At 45.5% G+C, this 20,169-nt stretch overlaps 1 protein-coding gene across 6 annotated transcripts in view; it reads right to left on the bottom strand.

Moving 5' to 3' along the window:
- prickle1b (prickle homolog 1b) overlaps positions 1-20,169 on the bottom strand; it is a 177,740-nt gene that overhangs the window by 8,478 nt on the left and 149,093 nt on the right. For 4 of the 6 annotated variants that reach the window (XM_059977687.1, XM_059977688.1, XM_059977689.1 and 1 more), the window contains 4 exons: positions 17,057-17,241; positions 9,619-9,732; positions 3,193-3,330; positions 2,130-2,333 (listed from right to left, as the gene is read on the bottom strand). In XM_059977687.1, the coding sequence (XP_059833670.1) occupies positions 2,130-2,333; positions 3,193-3,330; positions 9,619-9,732; positions 17,057-17,188 (588 nt within the window). In that variant the 5' untranslated portion in view covers positions 17,189-17,241. Of the gene's footprint in view, positions 1-2,129; positions 2,334-3,192; positions 3,331-9,618; positions 9,733-14,111; positions 14,265-17,056; positions 17,242-20,169 lie in introns of those variants that run through there. The other 2 variants (XM_059977691.1, XM_059977692.1) reach the window with 2 other exon arrangements.

The raw sequence follows: 20,169 nt of genomic DNA, 5'->3' as shown, positions 1-20,169 counted from the left end.
GAAGGGCCGAGATGGCCTGTTTCCGTGCTGTAACTGTTATATGGTTATATAAAACATGGGAGCAGAATTTCACCATCGAGTCTGTTCTGGTATTCCTTCTTGGCTGATTTATTAACCCTTTCAACACCATTCTTCTATCACCCTCCCGTAACCTTTGATGCCCTTACAAAACAATTATTATCCATTTCTGCTTTAAATATATCCAATAACTTCACCTCCACAGCTGTCTGTGGCAATGAATTCCACAGATTCACCACCCTCTGGCTAAAGAATACAGGGATCCCTGTATTCTGAGGCTGAGCACTTTTGGGCCCCGTACCCGAGAAAGGAAGTGCTGGCATTGGAAAGGGTGTGGTGAAGGATCGTGGGAATGAAGGGTTAATGCATGAGAAGCGTTTGGTGACTGGAGTTTAGAGGAATGAGGAGGGTTCTCATTGAAACCTATTGAACATTGAAAGTTCTAGGTAGTGGATGTGGAGAGGCTGTTTCCAATAGTGGGAGAGTCCAGGATGAGGAGGTGCAGTCTCAGAGCTGAAGCTTCACACTGTACCATAGTGTCTGTGGCAATAATACGTCCATAAACCACTTGGAATGAGAATTAAACCATTCAGCCCATCAAGCCTTCTCCACCATTTGATCCTGGCTCTCAACATTCTTCTCCCTTCACCCCGTAAACAATTTACAACAAAACACTAGAGCCGACAACAATAAATAAAACAACTGGAATTAAAATGCCCCCATCCTCTCCCAGATGCTACTTATCCTCTGTGGTGCCCGGTGGTCCTGGAACATCACCACGGTAACCATGGATACCTTGTGCTATTTCTCCAGGGTTACCGGGGCACTGACATACCGTAGGGTTACGCCAGGTAGTTGGGACTGCTCCTGCTCCAGGCTCCACGGGCGCCTCTGCTGAGGCTGAGGGGCTGTGACTGTCCCTCCAGCTCTGCCCCGGGAAAACCACGTGCGGTATCGCTGAGCATAAGGTGCAGAGTGACCAGTGGCTCTCCAAGGACTGCTCACCCCGACAATCTAGGGCACCTCCCACCGCAGTTCCAAAACCTTCCCCCTATGTCCCGCTCCCCCCGTCACCCTCAGGAGACGGGCGCTGGGGGGAACGGCTTCGCCTGTCCGTGTCGTAGGTGGAAAGGTACAGGCAAGGTCTCCCTAACACCCGGTCCTCAGCCAACATCACCGAGACATCTCCTCCTTGTTGCCTGGGAGAACATGGTTCTGTTTCACTGCTCCATTCCCAACACCCCAGAAGCCCGCAAATGCAAACGCTCACTGGCTGCCTTTCCTTTCTCTTCCTACATACTGATCTCCCACGGCACATCGTGGGATCCAGCCTCCTTTCCACAGGCTCAGTCTATACTTCTCGCAGGCAGCATAATCAAAGACCTCACCCACCCTGGATGTCCTCTCTTCTCCCTCCCATCAGGCAGAAGATACAAGAGCCTGAAAGGGAGTATCGCCGGCTCAAGGACATCGGTACTGTATGAGCATAGTTTTAAGGCGATTTGAGGAAAATATGGCGTGGGGGGGGGGAGGAGAGGGTGTCAGTTTTTTCCACAGAGAGTGGTGGGTGTGTGAAATACCCTGCTGGGGGTGGTGGTGGAAGCGGATACGTTAGGGGCATTTAAACAAACTCATAGGTAGGCACATGAATGAAAGAAAAATGGAGAACTACGCAGGAGGAAAGCAATAGCTTGACCTTGGAGTAGGTTAAAGGGCTGGTACAGCATCGTGGGCTGAAGGGCCTGTACTGTCCCGTGTTCTTGGCCACACAATCTACCTTGCTATGAGCTGGCACTAGCTTGTTCACCTGGACGTCACTTTTTGGCAGCTTTGAAACTTTATTCTTCATTGTTGTTGTTTTACCTGGTTCTGTCTCGATGTACTGTGTAATGATTTGATCCAACAGTATGCAAAGCAATCTTATCACTCTATCTCAGCACCTGTGACAATAATAAACCAATTCCAATATAGCCACTATCCTATTCTGTTTCATTTATTATTGTGATAACAATTTGATAAGAATAATCAAGATGTTTATGAAATAGAAATGAAGGCTGAGGCCGAGGATGGACGGTGACCCTGGTATCTGCGTCCCTCACATTACGCCTCACCTCGTCGCAGGCTGAACAGCGGGGCTTCACGAGCTCAGCATGGTGTCGGCCGCAGTGGATTTTGCCGTCCTGGTAGAAGTAGATCAGATCGACGAGCAGCTCCTGGCAGGTGGAACAGATGAAACAGGCCGGGTGCCAGCAGACCGTGGAGCCTGCCCTGGACACAAATATGGCTATTTCACCGCCATTTATCTTCTCCTTGCACTGGAAGACACAAACGGGGAGGGAGGTGGGGTGGGATGAGGGAGACAGTGGAGGGCGATTAGGAACCAGATACTTGGTCTAGTGAAGATTTAGTCAGAGCCAGAAATGAGACTGGGATACTGATACTGATGCTGCCAGCAGAAGTCGTAGATGCTGGTTAAATTGTTATATTTAAGGGAAATTAGGATATGGATGGGAGATGTATGGAGGGCTATGGTCCAGGTGTGGATCAATGGGACTAGGCAGAATAAATTTTTGGCATGGGCTAGATGGGCTGAAGGTCATATTTCTGTGCTGTGATGCTCGATGACTTTACATGGATGAGATAGATATTGGAGGGTTATGGTCCTATTGAAGGCAGAGGGGACTAATCAGACCAGGATAGCATGGGCTAGATGGGCTGAAGGACCTGCTTCTGTGCTGTAGTGCTTTATGACTCTACATTGAAGGGTTCCTACAGGCACATGGGTGGGAGGGGTTTGGAATGCTGTTGTCCGGGTGTGGGTAAAATGGGACTAGGCATAAAATAGGCCAGCTGGGACTAGATGGGCCAAAGGGCCAGCTTCTGTGCTGTAGTGCTCTATGACTCTGCACTGATCTGAGGTAAATGTTCTCCTTGGTCTTGTCTACTGCTCAGGAAAAGCGGCTCCGATGAACCAGAGCCAGTAAAAATGCCATAATGAGTCACGGAGATGATGAAGCACCTCATGGATACAACTGGCTTACTGGGCCCTGGAACACTGAACAACTGCTCATTGGCTCCTGCAGCCAGCTGTGTTGGTGGCATTCACATCTAACATGACTCAACGACCTCAACAAAGGAAGCCGAAGCGAAACTTGAGACATTGCTGACTGCTACCTGCTCACAAACCACGTGCATCAGCGACCTGGGCAGCTGCCTAATGGCTCCCCGGCCCAGAGCCTCTTTCTTCCTCTGGACGCTGAACAGCTGCAGCTCTTTCTTTTCCTCCTCACTCAGTGACTGGCAGTAACGCATCTGAAAAACACGAGAACATTTCATTGGTTCTCCCCATCCACCTTGAACCCATTTAAAAGATTCAAAGCACTTAACTCCAACATGTAGTGTCAAGTGTGTGGAGAACTGTATCATCACCATTTTGGAAGTTATGATTGCCCCCTGTGTCTTCCAAATCTGAAACCTTGATGTTAAGACTAGAAGACCATAAGACATAAGCATAGGATTTGGCCATTCAGCCCATCAAGTCTGCTCCACCATTCGAACATGGCTGATTTATTTTCCTTCTCAATCCCTCTTCCCCATTCTCTTGCCTTCCTCTCTGGCCTCTGACGCCCTCACTAATCAAGAACCTATCAACCTCCACTTGAATGACTTGGCCTTCCTAGCCGTCTGCAGCAATGAATTCCACAGATTCACCACCTTCAGGTGAAACGAATTCCTCTTCATCTGTTCTAAAGGAACATCCTTCTATTTTGAGGCTGTGTCACTATTGGAAATATCCTCACCACAGCCACTCAATCTAGGCCTTACAATAGATTTCCAGTTCAAGTTTAGTTGTAATTTAACCATGCGTGAACACCCATGAATACAACCAAACAAAATAGTGTTATTCCGGAGCCAATGCGCAAAACACAGTACTAGCAGTCATACACAACACAAGGCACATATAAGAGAAGATAGCAGGACACATACAGTCACACACAAAATAAGTCCAAGTCCCTGCATCCATGAATGTTACAGCAGTCTGCAGTCAAACACAATACAACTTGTCTTCTGTCGAGTGAACACTGGAGGGCAGCACTGACACCAGCCTAGATGCCACACGCCCTTCAGCACCGACTCTCCTGGATGACTGCAAACAGGCTACACCACAGCTTGAGGCCTAGTCCTCGCTACAACCGAGGCCACTCAGCTCCCTTGCCACCTGTTTTACCCAATAAAACAGCGACTTGCAGCATTCCACAATGGCCAGCAGGGTCTGGTGATCACAAGAAAAGCAACTACGATAATCATTTGCTGTTAGACCGCAGACCGCCTTCGTGCAGCCGATACCTCTCTGTTGCAAGCAGTGCAGCTTGCACAAAGTCCAGCTCCTTCAGTTTCTCTGCCAATGAGCAACTCGCAGATCGAGGCAGAGAAACTTCAGTACTTTAAGTTCTTAACATCCAGCAGGGTCTTGCAATCTTAGAAACTACATTTAAAAAAGACAATAATACCTTTGGTTGGCCCCAAAGAAGTGTCTGAACGTCTTACTGGAAGAACCAATCTCCTTCATTCTTCTAAACTTCAGTGAGTCTAGGCCCAATGTTGTCAAATGCTCAGGTTGTGCAGTCTGACAGTTAGAGATTATGTTAGTTGCTTTTCCTGTGATCACAAGACCCTGTTGGACATTGGTAATGTAGAATTCTGCAAGTCGCTGTTTTATTGGGTAAAACAGGTGGCAAGGGAGCTGAGTGGCCTCGGTTGTAGCGAGGACTAGGCCTCAAGCTGTGGTGTAGCCTGTTTGCAGTCATCCAGGAGAGTCGGTGCCGAAGGACGTGTGGCATCTAGGCTGGTGTCAGTGCTGCCCTCCAGTGTTCACTCGACAGAAGACAAGTTGTATTGTGTTTATTTGCAGACTGCTGTAACATTCATGGACTCGGGGACTTGGACTATATTTTTGTGTGTGACTGTATGTGTTGTGCAAATCGTGTTGTGCCATCTCCCCGGCTCCTGACCCTCCTAGTATGCCATCCCTCTTCATGCTCTGATTGTGGGGCATTCAATTGCCAAGTACAGAGACAATCCAGACTCCTTATTTAAGGAAGGATGCTGGTGCACTATGTAGAGTGCAGAGGAGGTTTAACAGGCAAATACAGGGTTGTGTGATAACAAGTTAAGGCAGAAGGAAGCTATTTGGCCTTTCAAATCTACTGTACTGCTTGTCAAAGGCTGGTCTACTTCACCACTTTCCTATAGTATCCCCACATAGCTTGATTCCCTTAAAGATCTACCTATCTGTGTTTTGAATGAACTCACTGGCTGAGCTCCTGTGGTCTCCAGGGTAGTTAATTTCACCAGTTTGCCACCAACCAAATGAAGGTATTTCTCCTCATCTCAAACAAAACCCGTCTCCTCATAACTCTGAGGCCAAGTTCCCAGAAGTAGAACACCCCCGACATCTACCTCTCCAATCCTGGAATTGTAGTCGCCTTTAAACTCAGAAGTAAACACTCCTCGTCTATTCCATCTCTCCTGCTGTTAAGAAAACCTGCCATCCACTGGGACCAGGCTGAGAAATCTCCTGCAAGGGTGTCCTGTCTGAAGAAGGGTATTCTTGCAGTTTGAGGACTGCAGAAGATGCACAAATCGCTGAAGGAACTCAGCAGGTTAGGCAGCATGAGTAGTGGGAAATGAACAATTGCCATTCCGGGCAGAGAATGCTGGTTCTTGATGATGAATACTGCTGGTTCCAAGAATGGCAGGGCAAATTAAACATCGGCAAATTGGTAAATTATCAAGATTCAGTGGAAAAACTGTTTTTCAAGCCATCCAATAAGATAATTTCATTACAACACACAGAATGTACACCACTCTCTCTCTCTCTCTCTCTCTCTCTTATATATATATATATATATATAAAAGTTGGGCAGCATCAATGGAGGGGAAAAAACAAGGTTTTGGGCCGAGACCCTTCCTCAGGATGGGAGAGGAAAGGGCAGAAGCTGGAATAAGAAGACAGGAGAGGGGCAGGAGTACTGGCTGCCAGGTGATGGGTGGGTGAGACCAGGTGAGGGGGAAGGTGGGTGGTGGTGGGGGTAGAGATAAAGGGGGTATGAAGAGAGAAGCTGTGAGGTAGAGATAAAGGGGGATATAAAGGAAGAAGCTGGGAGAGTAGAGATAAGGGGGGTATAAAGTGAGAAGCTGGGAGGAAGAGGCAAAGAGCTGAAAGAGGAGGAATCTGACAGTGGGCCACCGAATTAAGATAAGGAGCTGAAGAGCCAGAGCGAGATGGCAGGGTGGGCGAGGAGAAGAGTTGAGAGGACCACCAGAGCGAAGGGAGAAAGGCAAGTGGCAGGAAACATTGCGTAGTGGTTACCAGAAGTAGTATGAGATGTTGCTCCTCCTCGGATCTCATCTGCTGGATTCTGTGTGCTAAGGAGCGCCTTGAAACTGGCAGAAACACTTTCCACTAAGCACAACTTCCAGTGAAATATTCCTTTCATGAAGGAGGAGCTCAGGATGAAAGAGACTTCCCACTATGGATTACAGTGCAGTGGGGAAACCTCACCTCTTCTGAGACAACCTGTATACATTTACCAGTGAGTAAATAAAGGGCACGTTGAGGCAATGTTTACAGTTTTATATACAGCGCTAATTTTCTGTCACACAGAGGGCATATCAGGTCACGTGGCTACTTTGGAATTCTAAACGGGATTGAATGGAAAATATCTGCCATGACATTAGCTTACTTGTAGTTTCTGATAAGAGGCAGGCGAGCACAGACACGCACTTCAGCATGTGAACTTCAGGCAGTGAGACGAGAGATGGATTTAAAAATGAGCCGAAGTAACTGACCAAAAGACATTCAAGTGTCTAAAGGAGAACTTTAAAATCAAAATTCAAAATTCAAAGCAAAATTATTGTCAAAGCATGTATTTGTTACTATATATTCTCTTCTGGTTGTTTTCTTGCAGCGATTTACAGGAATAAAGAAATATACTGTAATAGAATATTACTCAACACTACACATAAAGACTGACAAACAACCACTGTGCAAAAGAAGACACACTTCAAATAGAAAATACCGTTGAAGTCAGAAGTTTACATACACCTTTGTCAAATACATTTAAACTCAGTTTTTCACAATTCCTGACATTTAATCCCAGAAAATATTCCCTGTCTTAGGTCAGTTAGGATCACTACTTAATATTTTAAGAATGTGAAATGTCAGAATAATAGTAGAGAGAATGATTTATTTCAGCTTTTATTTCTTTTATCGCATTCCCAGTGGGTTAGAAGTTTACATACACTTTGTTAGTATTTGGTAGCATTGCCTTTAAATTGTTTAACTTGGGTCAAACATTTTGGGTAGCCTTCCACAAGCTTCTCACAATAAGTTGCTGGAATTTTGTTCCATTCCTCCAGACAGAACTGGTGTGACTGAGTCAGGTTTGTAGGCCTCCTTGCTCGCGCATGCTCTTTTTCAGTTCTGCCAACAAGTTTCCTATCGGATTGAGGTCAGGGCTTTGTGATGACCACTCCAATACCTTGACTTTGTTGACATTAAACAATTTTGCCACAACTTTGGAGGTATGCTTGGGGTCATTGTCCATTTGGAAGACCCATTTGCGACCGAGCTTTAACCTCTTGGCTGATGTCTTGAGATGTTGCTTCAATATATCCACATAATTTTCCTTCCTCATGATGCCATCTATTTTGTGAAGTGCACCAGTCCTTCCTGCAGCAAAGCACCCCCACAACTGCTGTCACCCCCATTCTTCGGCCTGTAAGCCTCCTCCAAACATAATGATGATCATTTGCCAACAGTTCAATTTTTGTTTCATCAGACCAGAGGACATTTCTCCAAAAAGTAAGATCTTTGTCCCCATGTGCACTTGCAAACTGTAGTCTGGCTTTTTTATGGTGGTTTTGGAGCAGTGGCTTCTTCCTTGCTGAGCAGCCTTTCAGGTTATGTCGATATAGGACTCGTTTTACTGTGGATATAGATACTTGTCTACCTGTTTCCTCCAGCATCTTCACAAGGTCCTTTCCTGTTGTTCTGGGATTGATTTGCACTTTTCATGCCAAAGTGCATTCATCTCTAGGAGACAGAATGCGTCTCTTTCCTGAGCGGTATGACGGCTGTGTGGTCCCATGGTGTTTATACTTGCGTACTATTGTTTGTACAGATGAACGTTGTACCTTCAGGCGTTTGGAAATTGATCCCAAGGATGAACCAGACTTGTGGAGGTCCACAATTTTTTTTCTGAGGTCTTGGCTGATTTCTTTTGATCTTGTTTGTAAACTTCTGACCCACTGGAATTGTGATATAGTCAATTAAAAGTGAAATAATCTGTCTGTAATTGTTGGAAAATTACTCGTGTCATGCACAAAATAGATGTCCTCAATGTCCTGCCAAAACTACAGTTTGCTAATATGAAATCAGTGGAGTGGTTAAACAATGAGTTTTGATGACTTCAACCTAAGTGTACGCAAACTTCTGGCTTCAACTGTAACACTGGAAAAATCAGTTGTAAAGAGTCCTTGAAAGTGAGTCTACAGGTTGTGGAGTCTGGTTGGAGTAGTGGTGTATGAAGTTATCCACGGCAGGTCGGGAGACTGATGGTTATAGGGTAATAACTGTTTCTGAGGCTGCTGGTGTGGGACCTAAGGCTCCTCTACCTCTTGCCCAGTGACAGCAACAAAGAGAGCATGGCCCGAATGGTGGGGGTCCTTGACAATGGAATCAGAATCAGGTTTATTATCACATGAAATTCACTAACTTAGCAGCAGAGGTACAATACATGATAGCACAGAAAGAAAAAAAAGTAAATCAATTATAGTAAGTATATATGGATGTATGTAAAACAGATTTTAAAAAGTTGAAAAACCGAAATAATACATATTAGAAAAGTGAGGTGGTGTTCATGGGTTCAAAGTCCATTTAGTCGTATGGATGTTGCTTTCTTGAGGCAGCGCTCCTTGCAGATGTGCTCAGTGGTGGGGAGGGCTCTGTCTGTACCCAGCACTCTCTGGTAATTGTCCGTAGCACTGTACAACCCTGTCTCCTAGCCTGCGAGAGCAGTTCCCTTCACAAAGAGGCTCCTTTGTCATTGTGGAAGGTGGACAGGATGAAATTACGAGCTGCGGCTTGTTTATCAGGGTGAGAGCCCTCCGCTGGAGCAACAGGTACACAGGGACAATGCCTTCTTCAAGTGACGGAATCGCACTTCTGCAGAGATCACTGCTTCAGTCTCCCCCCCGCCCCACCCACAACCACACCCCCTCCTGAGTAACATTTGGAATTTCAGCCACATGACAGTAGTTTCGAGGGAGCAGGGAGGCTGCCGGTGCCCAGTGAGACTGGCCACAAATTGAAGTCGGGGTGCTCACTAACAAAAGCTAGTGCCATTAAACAGCGCCGTGTAAACAGGCCACGCTAATTGTGAGCTTGAGGCAGTGTGCACTGTTCCTACAACGGGGTCACAAGCCTGGGCAGCCACACAGACAGGGTCGGCAGCAGGAGGTTATGTCCTTTCGCTAATGGACCCATAAATACCAAGCTCCCGGTGTGCATCGGTGCAGCCTAATGACTTTCCTTACCTCATTATCATGGGGTGGTAGCTGGTACAGAAGCTGCTTGATCCTGTGCTTCTCTCCGGGGCTGTTAACGTAAGGGATTTTATCTTCCGGGAGGCAGGAAAAGTACAGCTGAACCTGGAGGGGGGAAGCAAGAAAAAGTGAGCAAACGCCAGTGTCAGCCCAACCCCAAAATGTCCTGGCCACTAAGTGCTCTGATTGACAGGTTCTGTCACCTTCCCGGGGCCTGTATGTCAGACAAGAGTTTGCAGAAGGCAACTTCCAATTAACACAACAAAAAGAAACGCAGGGACGGTTTATGGGACTTGGTGAGACAGTACACTGAGCATCAGCCCGACAGGATTTATGCTCCTTTGACTGTAGTGAGCCCCCGAGCCCTGCAGATCACTGAAGCCTGCAGACCCAGCAGATGGCTACCAAACCAGGAATGCAGCTTGAAGTGACATCGTAGACTGGGTGCATTTAATATGGTTCCTACCATGGCCTGCCTCTCCAAAGGGCCTGTCCACATCTTGTCAACAACTGCTGAAGAGGTGGGCAGCTGCCTTGGAAGACATCTACCAGAAGTGGGCCCGCTGCCATATCCCCAGCTCTACACTGATTCAGCAGGCTGTTTTTTAAAAAAATATAAAGCTTCACATTTGCCTGCTCTTCCACAGGCGAGCGGGACAACTTCATTACTTCCATGTGTGCTCTGACATGTGACTGAGAAAATTCCCTGCAGCCTTGGGCTCCAGCCATCATTTTACTAGACATCAGGTTTGCTGACCGAGTAGCCCCTAATTGATTACAGTTCAGCATCTGGTGAGTAATTGAAAGTAATTATTTGTAGGTCAAATGAGAGGGTGGCCATAAAGTAGGGTTTGGTAGTTACACACCTCTCCATGGTGCAGAAAAATTAAGTCGAGCCCTCCTACACAGGATCTAAGCCAGCAGGGCACTTTTGGGATGAGGGGGGGACAGTGGAGGAAATTAATCTCAACAGACTGAAAGTACCATGATTATTTCCTCTCTTTTTTTAAGATAGGACTCTTCTCATTCGAGCCACGTTACCCCGTCCGCCATAGCTGTAATGTTGAGTAATCTCACACAGAGATTATGAAGTGACGAGGCCCTGCTTACCCAGAAAACTCACTCTTATTCACTTCTTTATATGGCTCAGTTTATAGCAGACAATTATTTTGGAACACTTGAACAAAGAGACACAATGTTTGTAACTTGCCTGTGTTAGACTAAAAGTAATAAATCACAAACTGCAGGAAGTAACCCGCAAGCCTTCTTTTTCATTTCAGGTCTCCAACATCAACAGTTTTTCACCGTTGTTGTTGGAAACACCCGAACTGGTGCGGTCTTTCTTTGATACCAGTATGGTCATTATTCTATTACGGATTTGTTGAGTCCGTCTGTAAGAAAATTAATCCCAGGTGACCAATATGTACTTTGACAATATATTTACTTCAAACTTCTGTTTTAGCTTTTCTGGTGGTCAGTGTAAGTGTGATGAAGGCACTGAATGTTGTCCTGAGTGACAGTGGTCTGATGAAGGATTTCTGGGCTTCTTGAGTTACAGACACAGCTGCCGGATTTGACGTCCATGAACAAAAGGCAGGAGCTAATGTGGGAAAAAACAGGCCCTCAGACTCCTGAGCCAGTTTTGCATTCAACGAGGTCAAGGCTGCTCCAAAACTGGCCTCATCCCCTTTCCCTCTGTCCCCAAACTCCTTCAGTGTCTTTGGTTTGAATGTCTGACGGTCTCTGACTTTGATATCTTCTCTGACTCCACCCCCACAACTCTCCACGGTGGACACTTCTAAAGATTCACCGCCCTCCAAGACAAAACTATACTTCCCCAGCTAATTCTTAATGTTGCTACGAAGGGGACCATCTTCTCAACTTGCACCCTGTGAAGTCCTCTCAGGACCCCCACCCTCGCACTTTCTCCCTCACCTAGACTCACCTACCGCCTACCAGCTTGTACTCGTCCCGTCCCTCCACCCTTTTTATTCTGAATTCAGCACCCTTTCCTTTCCCAGTCCTAGTGAAGAGTCTCGGCCCAAAACATTGACTCCATAGACACTGCCTGCCCAGCATTGTGTGTGTGTGCTGCTCAAGATTTGCAGAATCTGCAGAGTCTCTCGTGTCACCTCAGAATGTTACAGGCTTCAATAAAAATACCTCTTATTCCTCTGACTCCAGTGAGTATCGTCCAAACCTGCTCACCCCCTGATCCTGTATCCCCGGGTTGACCCAGTGATGCTTCCCTGCACCACAAACACATCCTTCCTAAATACAGACCAAAACTTCCCCCGGCTGTCCAGGAGAAACCTCGTCTGCAATTCGCTGGGTTCCTCACTCTTATTTACTTTTCTTATATCTCAGTTTGTAGCAGACAATAGTTTTGAAGCCCTTGAACAGACATACACAGTTCTAATAACGTTCCTGTATAAGACACAGGTTCTAAGCCTCAAGACCGATCTACATCTATAATAGAGAATGTTCTGTGAGGCTTTCTGGGCCTACATGGGGGAGAGGGGGAGAGGGAGGGGGAAGAGAGTGAGAGGGAGAGAGGGAGGGAGAGTGAGAGGGGAAGAATGAGAGGGGAGAGTGAGGGGGAGAATGATGAGGAGAGAGGGAGAGGTAAGAGAGAGGGGGAGAAGAGGGAAGGGAAGAGAGGAAGGGGAGAGAGGGAAGCAAAGAGGCCAGAACGGGAGCTCCATAGACGCTGCCTGCCTTGCTGAGTTCCTCCAGCATTTTGTGTGTATTGCTCAAGACCTCTGACATCTGCAGAATCTCGTGTCACGTGTCTATGAACACATACACGCAGGGAAGAGAGTGTGAGGCGAGGCCGAGGGAGACACATCCACACCCACTCACAGACAGGCAGGCTGAGAATAGTGTGACACAGGCACAGACAGTTGGAGAGATGGGGGTGTTTAGGAATGAGTTCCAGGAACATAGGGTCCAGGCTAACTGATGTCACACCCTGAAACACAAGGTAAATGAAATGCAGAACAAACAAGAGGCCCAAACTGAAGAAATGGGGAGTTTTCTGGCAGAAATTCAGAACACCGTGGGTAGGGATGGGCCTTGGGAAGCATTAATTCACAAAGCTGGACTTTCAATAAATGAGTGTGCTATAATGGCTAGTTTATTGTCCTTGGCTGCAGTCCCAAAGCTTAGTTCCTTAAATATTCTACTAACTTGACAGAGAGCAAATCAATTGCAGTGAGATGTTTGGGCCAAGAGGAAGAGGGGAGACTGGACCAGAGGGATACTGGCCATTAGCGGAAGTGGAGGAGGATCTGTTACAGAAAGCATTGGTCTAGGCAGATCTGCCAGCAATGAGAAAGAAGCTGGCAAGTAATTATATTGCATGACCACATTTTAATAAAGTTTCAACCCATGAATAATATGCTCCAAGTGCATTGCATCAGATTTCAAATACTTCTCCAGAAATATTTAGGGGGAAATGGTGGGGGGAACAGAGAGGGAACTTCTTCATGTAGAGTGTGGAAAGAGCTGCCGTGGAAGTGGTGGATGTGGGTTCAATTGCAGCATTTAGGAGGAATTTGGATAGGGACATGGATGGGAGGGGCATGGAGGGCTAATGTCTGGGTTCAGGTCGATAAAACTAGGTAGAATAATAGTTCAGCTCAGACTAGATGGACTGAAGGGCCTGTTTCTGTGCTGCAGTATTCTATGACTAAATTTTCTCTACCTTCTCTGTGCTAAACTGTATACATCTGAGAACATGGAGATATGCAGGTGTGTGTGCGCGCGCACACACACACACACACACACACACACACACACACACACACACACACACTCTCTTGAAAACTCAATTCAGCACATTAAACATTCAAAAAATAACGTCTATCTTTTTTAAAAATATAATTTGCTCCTTGGCTTCGAGTAGTTGAGTCAATTGACTTTCCTTTAAGCTTTGAGAATCTTTATCCTTTCAGGGATAAAACCATTCGTAAACAGTTCTTTCTGCGGTGCATGAATGACAAATTGGAATTTAGTCCTGACTGCAGAGGTGCTCCAAGATTGAAACCTTGAACAGCTGGTTGAGACTCAACACAGCAAACAGTCCTGGGTTCACCTATGACGTCGTGGTAATAATGACCATTCATATCTTCAACTCCAAATCAGCTGGAGAGCCCTGCTAATCTAAAACACCCTTAAAGCTAACAAACCTGAAAAACAGCTACCTCCATTGTTGACTCCTCAGGTTAAACTTCTGCAAACACGTGCCCAATCTAGGAGTCCAAACCACTCATCAATAGGCCTTATCAGTGTTTGAGTAAGATTTGTAAAAGAAGCCTGCTTAATTGGGTAAGTGCTTTTACGGCCGGCCATATATCAATCTCGGTTACGTGTTCAGGGTTTTATAGGATTACATTTCTATGACAAAAATTCCACCTCCCTTCAAACACTTTATTAAGTGCAGCTTGTTGCTAAAATGACAAGGCCTCCGAGACACTTATTACCGCTTTAGGAAGGGATGTCATTCAGACCCTGCCAATTAGGAAAGCGATCTCTCGCGAAACGACCATCCTCGTTTTCAGAAGCAGAAGACTTCATTAGGTGCACCTGTACAATACATCAAAACTTCAACAGCGCCTTGTTCTTCAAAGCTCATGCCTGATCATTGGACAATAAATTACTCGCAGCAAAATTTAACTGCACGCGAAACTTTCCAGTGGATTTCAACACCCTGTCTTTTCACAAAAATATTCTCCTGAAACATTACCTTTAACAGAACTCATTGGTGCCACGAAGATTTAGGGGAAATTAAGTTTTTTGTTGTGTGGTGGGGAGATTGTCTTTGGTAGAGCCTTCATTTTCACCATAATACCCAACGTGTTTCATCATTATACGTTCACTCAGCTGAGTCAAGAGGGACAACAGCCAACCCTTGGTTACTTCATGGAATAAGTGGTGGCGCAGCAGGACAGTGAGTTAAAAGTGGCGATCTTGAAAGATTCTTTTCTTGGGCCTTTGCCAGCATTGAATTATCGACATAAGGGGCAGAACTATATCAAAGTAATTTTCTCAATGTTTTCCTGTTTACTATAAACAATGACATTGTGGTGATCAAAGTTAACTATGCTAACTGATCAAGCTGTAAGAAATGCAGCATGTCTTTTAAAACGTTAATGATGATTACGATGCCATATACCTGATGAATAAAGACTTGAAACCATTGAATTGCTGAGCTATCTCTTGTGATACAATGTTCGCACTCTCCATTGATATGCAAAGTGCCTCTGCCCCCATTTGGCTGTTTCTTCCTTACCCACATAGTGCTTTATGTATGGGAAATAAATACCTCTCGTTGGACAAAATGCAGGATGACAACAGAGGGTGGGGGAGGAACCAGGGTTGACTCTCTGGGAGGAGGGCAGCACTGAGCTACACATATTCTAGAGTAATTCTACATAGAAAGCACTCTCACTTCAGCCATTACTATCTAGTCTGGTGCAGCATGCTCTCAAAACACTCTTGTTTATCCAGGACAAAGGAAGCAGGCAGGGGAAAAAAACCATTGCCCACACTGCCCATCCTGCAAACTGCCTTTTCCAAAAGCACCCTATTACAACACTGTGGTGCAGTGGGTTGGCGCAACACTTTATGGGACAGGTGACGCGGGTTCAGTTCCCACTGCTGCCCGAGACCGTGTGGGTTTCCTCCGGGTGCTCCCGTTTCCCTCCATAGTCCAAAAACATATCGGTTGGTAGGTTAATTGGGCATTGTAAATTATCCCGTGATTAGGCTGGGGTTAAATCGGGGAACTGCTGGGTGGCACAGCCTAAAGGACTAGAAGGGCCTATTTTGTGCTGTATCTCAATAAATAAATTTTAAAATCCCAAAAACTTTCATCATCTTAAAAGCTTCTTCCCCCAGGAAGTTAATTTGAACAACCATTCTAGTTAGCCACCCCACACCCTTATCTATTAACCCTGCCACTGCAATGTAAACGCTGTAAACCTCTTTTTATAATGCTGTGTACATTGTAAATATGTGCTGGATACACATTTTATTCCATATTTGTACTTTAACCTTAATTTTTAAAATATCATTCATTATTGTTTATCGTTGCTGAACGTTGCATGTCACACCCTGACCAACAAATCCCAGCAAATTCCTAATACATGTAAATATACACTGTGGCCATTTTATTAGGTACACCTGCTCGTTAATGCAAATATCTAACCAGCCAATCATGTAGCAGCAACTCAATGCATAAAAGCATGCAGACATGGTCAAGAGGTTCAGTTCTTGTTCAGACCAAACATCAGAATAAATATTAAGTTAAAGTCTTGGTGCTCATGCTGGTTTCCTGAGAGTACGAGACTCGCCCCTCCCCCCCCCCCCACCCCCTGCCCTGGATAGGACGCCAGTCTATTGCGAGGTTAACCCCCAGCATTTTGCCAGGACCCATTTTCAGCTGGGTGGACTGGAGTAGTGTGTGGTTAAGTGCCTTGCTCAAGGACATAACTCGTTGCCTCGGCTGGGGCTCAAACTCACCACCTTCAGATCGCTAGTCCAACTCTTTCGCAAATACGATGAAATCTGCAGATGCTGGAAATTCAAACAACACACACAAAATGCCGGTGGAACGCAGCAAGCCAGACAGCATCTATAGGGAGAAGCACTGTCGACATTTCAGGCCGAGACCCTTCGTCAGGACTAGAAACTTTGTCTAGTCCTGACGAAGGGTCTCAGCTGGAAAAGTCAACTCTACTTCTTCCTATAGATGCTGCCTGGTCTGCTGCGTTCCACCGGCATTTTGTGTGTGTCCAATTCCTTGGCCACATGCCACAAACAACAGAAATGGGGAAGAAATATGATCTAAGTGTCTTGGACCGTGGAATGATTGTTGGTGCCAGATGGAGTGGCTTGCATATCTCAGAAACTGCTGATCTGATTTCAAGCACAACAACCTCTAGAGTTTACAGAGAATGGTGTGAAAAAAACAAAAATAAAACATCCAGTTAGTGGCAGTCTTGTGGGCAATAATGTCTTGTTAATCGAAGAGGTCAGGGAGAAAGGCCAGACTGGTCCAAGCTGACAGGAAGGCAACTCAAATAACCACACGTTACAACAGTGGTGTGCTGAGGAGCATCTCTGAACACACAACACATTGAAACTTGAAGTGGATGGGCTAGAGCAGTAGAAAACAACAAATACACACACCGCGGCCATTTTATTAGGTACAGGAGGTACCTAATGAAGTGACAACTGAATGTATGTGGTGAGTAAGGTTGATTCTTTAATGGGGAGGGAGTTGAACTATGAATGGTTTAAGAAGATAAGGTTGTTGGAAAGGAAGAGCATTTTCTTTATTACATTTAGCTGGAGGCACTCGTTTTCACATCCTTCCACACAGTTAGGGAGAAATCGAGCCCAGTGCATGCAAGGATATGCTCACCTGTTCTGGTTTCAGACCTGGGGGAACCCATGCATATTCTTCCAAAACACAGCCGGAATCATCATCTGACGTTGAACTGCGCTGGAACCCAAATGTCAGCTTGCTCGCTTTCTGCTCCATCTCCAAAGCCATGGCGGCACCAAGACTGGGTCCACAGGGCAGCAGGGACTCAGCGCGAAAGGGTTCTGCGGGGACACAGAGAGCGGGAAGTGTATTAAACTGAGAGCAGGTCGGTGAATCTACAGCGTTTGTCATGCTCAGCTTCCTCAGAGTTATCAACAAGTCGTTAGAGCTATGGTGTAATACTGCATGGGTATAGGAGTTTCAGCCCAGTCAGTTCCCATTTCCTACCATCGGCCCATATCCCTCCAAACCGCACCCTCAATTATACGCCGTACTTGCCTCAACTATAGCACCATTTTTAGCAACGTGTTGGATTTTTCTATTCGACCTGCACTGTGGTAGTAAATTTATTCTGGAATTGACTGGCTCTCAACAGACCAGTGAATTGCAATAAGCCACGGGGTAGCAGAGACTGATAATCCCACAGACAATGGAGTCATACTGCAGCCCCAGAGCACAGCCATGACATTGCAGATTGTGACAACACTGTACTTTGGTCTTCACAACTTTCAATACCTGTTCTTTCAGCAAAGCTATCGATCACCTCTCCTCTCTCCCACAAAGGCCCAGCATCTATTCCAGCCTTGTCCTACAGGGGCATTTCACATTTCAAGGAACTGTGCATTAACTACAGGTTACTGATGACACTTAAACCTACCAGGAACCTGCACCAGGCCCTCTGGTTCATCACGTCACTGGGCTCCATATGTTGTAGAGCGCTAAAGCTTCAAACGAACACCGTAGGTACGGTGTAACCGCGTAACTTACGCTGTACCTACGCCATAGTGTTACATACCCCGTGGGTATCTGGTGAGCATGATGTAATGGTCTTGTGATGGTGGGGTGATATAATTTCCCGTCAGTGTGAGGTCAAGTGATGACATGTTCTCAACAGGTATAAAACTGGAAAGCCTGCTGTGACACAGTTTTTGTGTCGAGTCATCGTTTAATTTGTCAGTTAGTCCGTTATGTTGCGTATTTGGTTTCATGACACAGTTTTGTTTTAAAGTGGAGTTTTACTTTCTACCTTAAGAATTGTTGTGCCGGCAGTTTTGCCAAATTGCTGCCAGTTTTGTTTGATGTATCTTTGATTTAATTTTAAAGTCTAAGTATTCGAGAGTGAAGCATTTATCGAAGTACAGGAACCCGAAGGATCGAGTAAAGTTGGTTTTGTCGGCGGTTTAATACAGGATCGACCTTATTGGATCTTCATTCAAGAAATAGTAACCTGCATCTGAGATAACCCCTGCCTATAAGAGCAGAAAGGGTTGGGGCAGTGTTATTCGCCAAGGAAAAGGTCAGTTCCTTTAAGCCATTTTTATTTCTTTCATCGTGAACCTTTTGGGCAAGACATATTTTTGCTGGGATCAGCAGTAACATCACGTTGTTGAGACATTTGTTACTTCAGGAAAGTCTCTCCTAATTGACTGTATAAGTCATTTGGACTTTTGCATTTACCCACCTTAAGAACTGGGCTCACATTTATCACTTTAAGAACTGTTTGAGTTGCCATATAGCAGTTAACTTCCAGTTAAGTTACTTGTTTTTTTACTTTTCATTTTTGGTTGAGCAGAGTTTAATAAATGTGTATTTGTTTATAAAAAGCCTGTCTCAATTCTATATTCATTGTTACCAGAGAAGTACCGTAACAATAGCCTGACGCGCACCTCTCCAAAAATGTAACTGCATCATGGCGATACAGATCGCAACAACTGTGATTGGACCACTTGGTAGCATTGCATTTCCTCCTGTCTCTCGGCATACTGTGCATACACTGATGCGAAATAAATGGTTGGAGATGATGAACCAAATCGTCAAATCTACCAGCTGACATCCAAAAATATTGGAAATGCATTTCCTCATCCATGTCTCTCAGTGGCCAGACAAGTAGAGAAAATTCACCCTCCTTCTGCCTCACTGCGTTCAATGGTTGTACATACCATCTCTTCCGACGTCTTCTCTCTTTTGTGCGTTGCAGTAATTTCAATAAAAGTAACCCTTGTTCAACATTTATTAGCTCCAACCCCAACATGATGCACTCAGTCGCCATTGTTTGAAGTACACGAAGAAACTCTACACAGTGGCGTAGAAACTCCATCGCCAGCTAGAGTTTTGGTGGTGAATTGCAGAGCAACGCAAACACACCAATGCACAGGTATAAACACTCACAACGGTGCAGGCCGCTTACAAAGACTATGGCGTAGGCTACTACGCAAAAGTATAAATCAGCCTTAATAAGAAACACGCAAATCGCTTGTGTGAAATCCTTCCTGAACCTAGTGTAAGCACCAGTCTACATCTTTTAAAGGGTTCAGTGGCTGTGCTAAAAAAAAGTGGACAAAGATCACATGCAAACGAGTCATTCTGCTCCTTGCTAACGATGCCTCCCTGCATCCTTAAAAAGCAGCAGGCTCTTATTACAAGACTTGTGTAATTGCTAAATTCACTCCAGATGTACCCTGTTGACAAGCTGTTTAACAAGAGGGGGGAAATATACTGATTTGTGTTGCTTTCTCATTGCTCAATCCTGGAAAACACTTCCCTTTGACCACGAGTACTTGCAAATGAAAACGGGCAACAAAATGCATCAAAACAAATCCCTCTACACTAAAACATTTGAATCAGTAATATCGCAGAGGAGGCTGTAGAGTATGCAGCAAACATTATGGTAACCCTGGAGACCAGCATCAACAGGACTCCTCCTATCCACTTCAACGGTGGACTGTTTCGTACTATAGCCGGTAATGGTGTTGGTCTACTATTGCCACATGCACCAAGATGGAGTGAAATGCTTGCAGCTTGTATCCGTCAGCTGCAGTGCGCAGCGTTAATGCTTTCATGAGTGTCCTTCACACCAACTTCTGAAGGACAGCTGAGCAACACATGCAAACTGCTGGAGGAACATCAACCGTACTTTCCTCCATAGACGCTGCCTGGCCTGCTGAGCTCCTCCAGCATTCTCTGTGTGTTGCTCGGATTTCCAGCATCTG

This window comes from Hypanus sabinus, chromosome 8 (genome assembly GCF_030144855.1).
Source record: "Hypanus sabinus isolate sHypSab1 chromosome 8, sHypSab1.hap1, whole genome shotgun sequence".
In the NCBI taxonomy this organism is placed as follows: Eukaryota; Metazoa; Chordata; class Chondrichthyes; order Myliobatiformes; family Dasyatidae; genus Hypanus; species Hypanus sabinus.
Note: the sequence above shows the minus strand (reverse complement) of the source record. Positions and strands in the feature narration are given on the sequence as shown.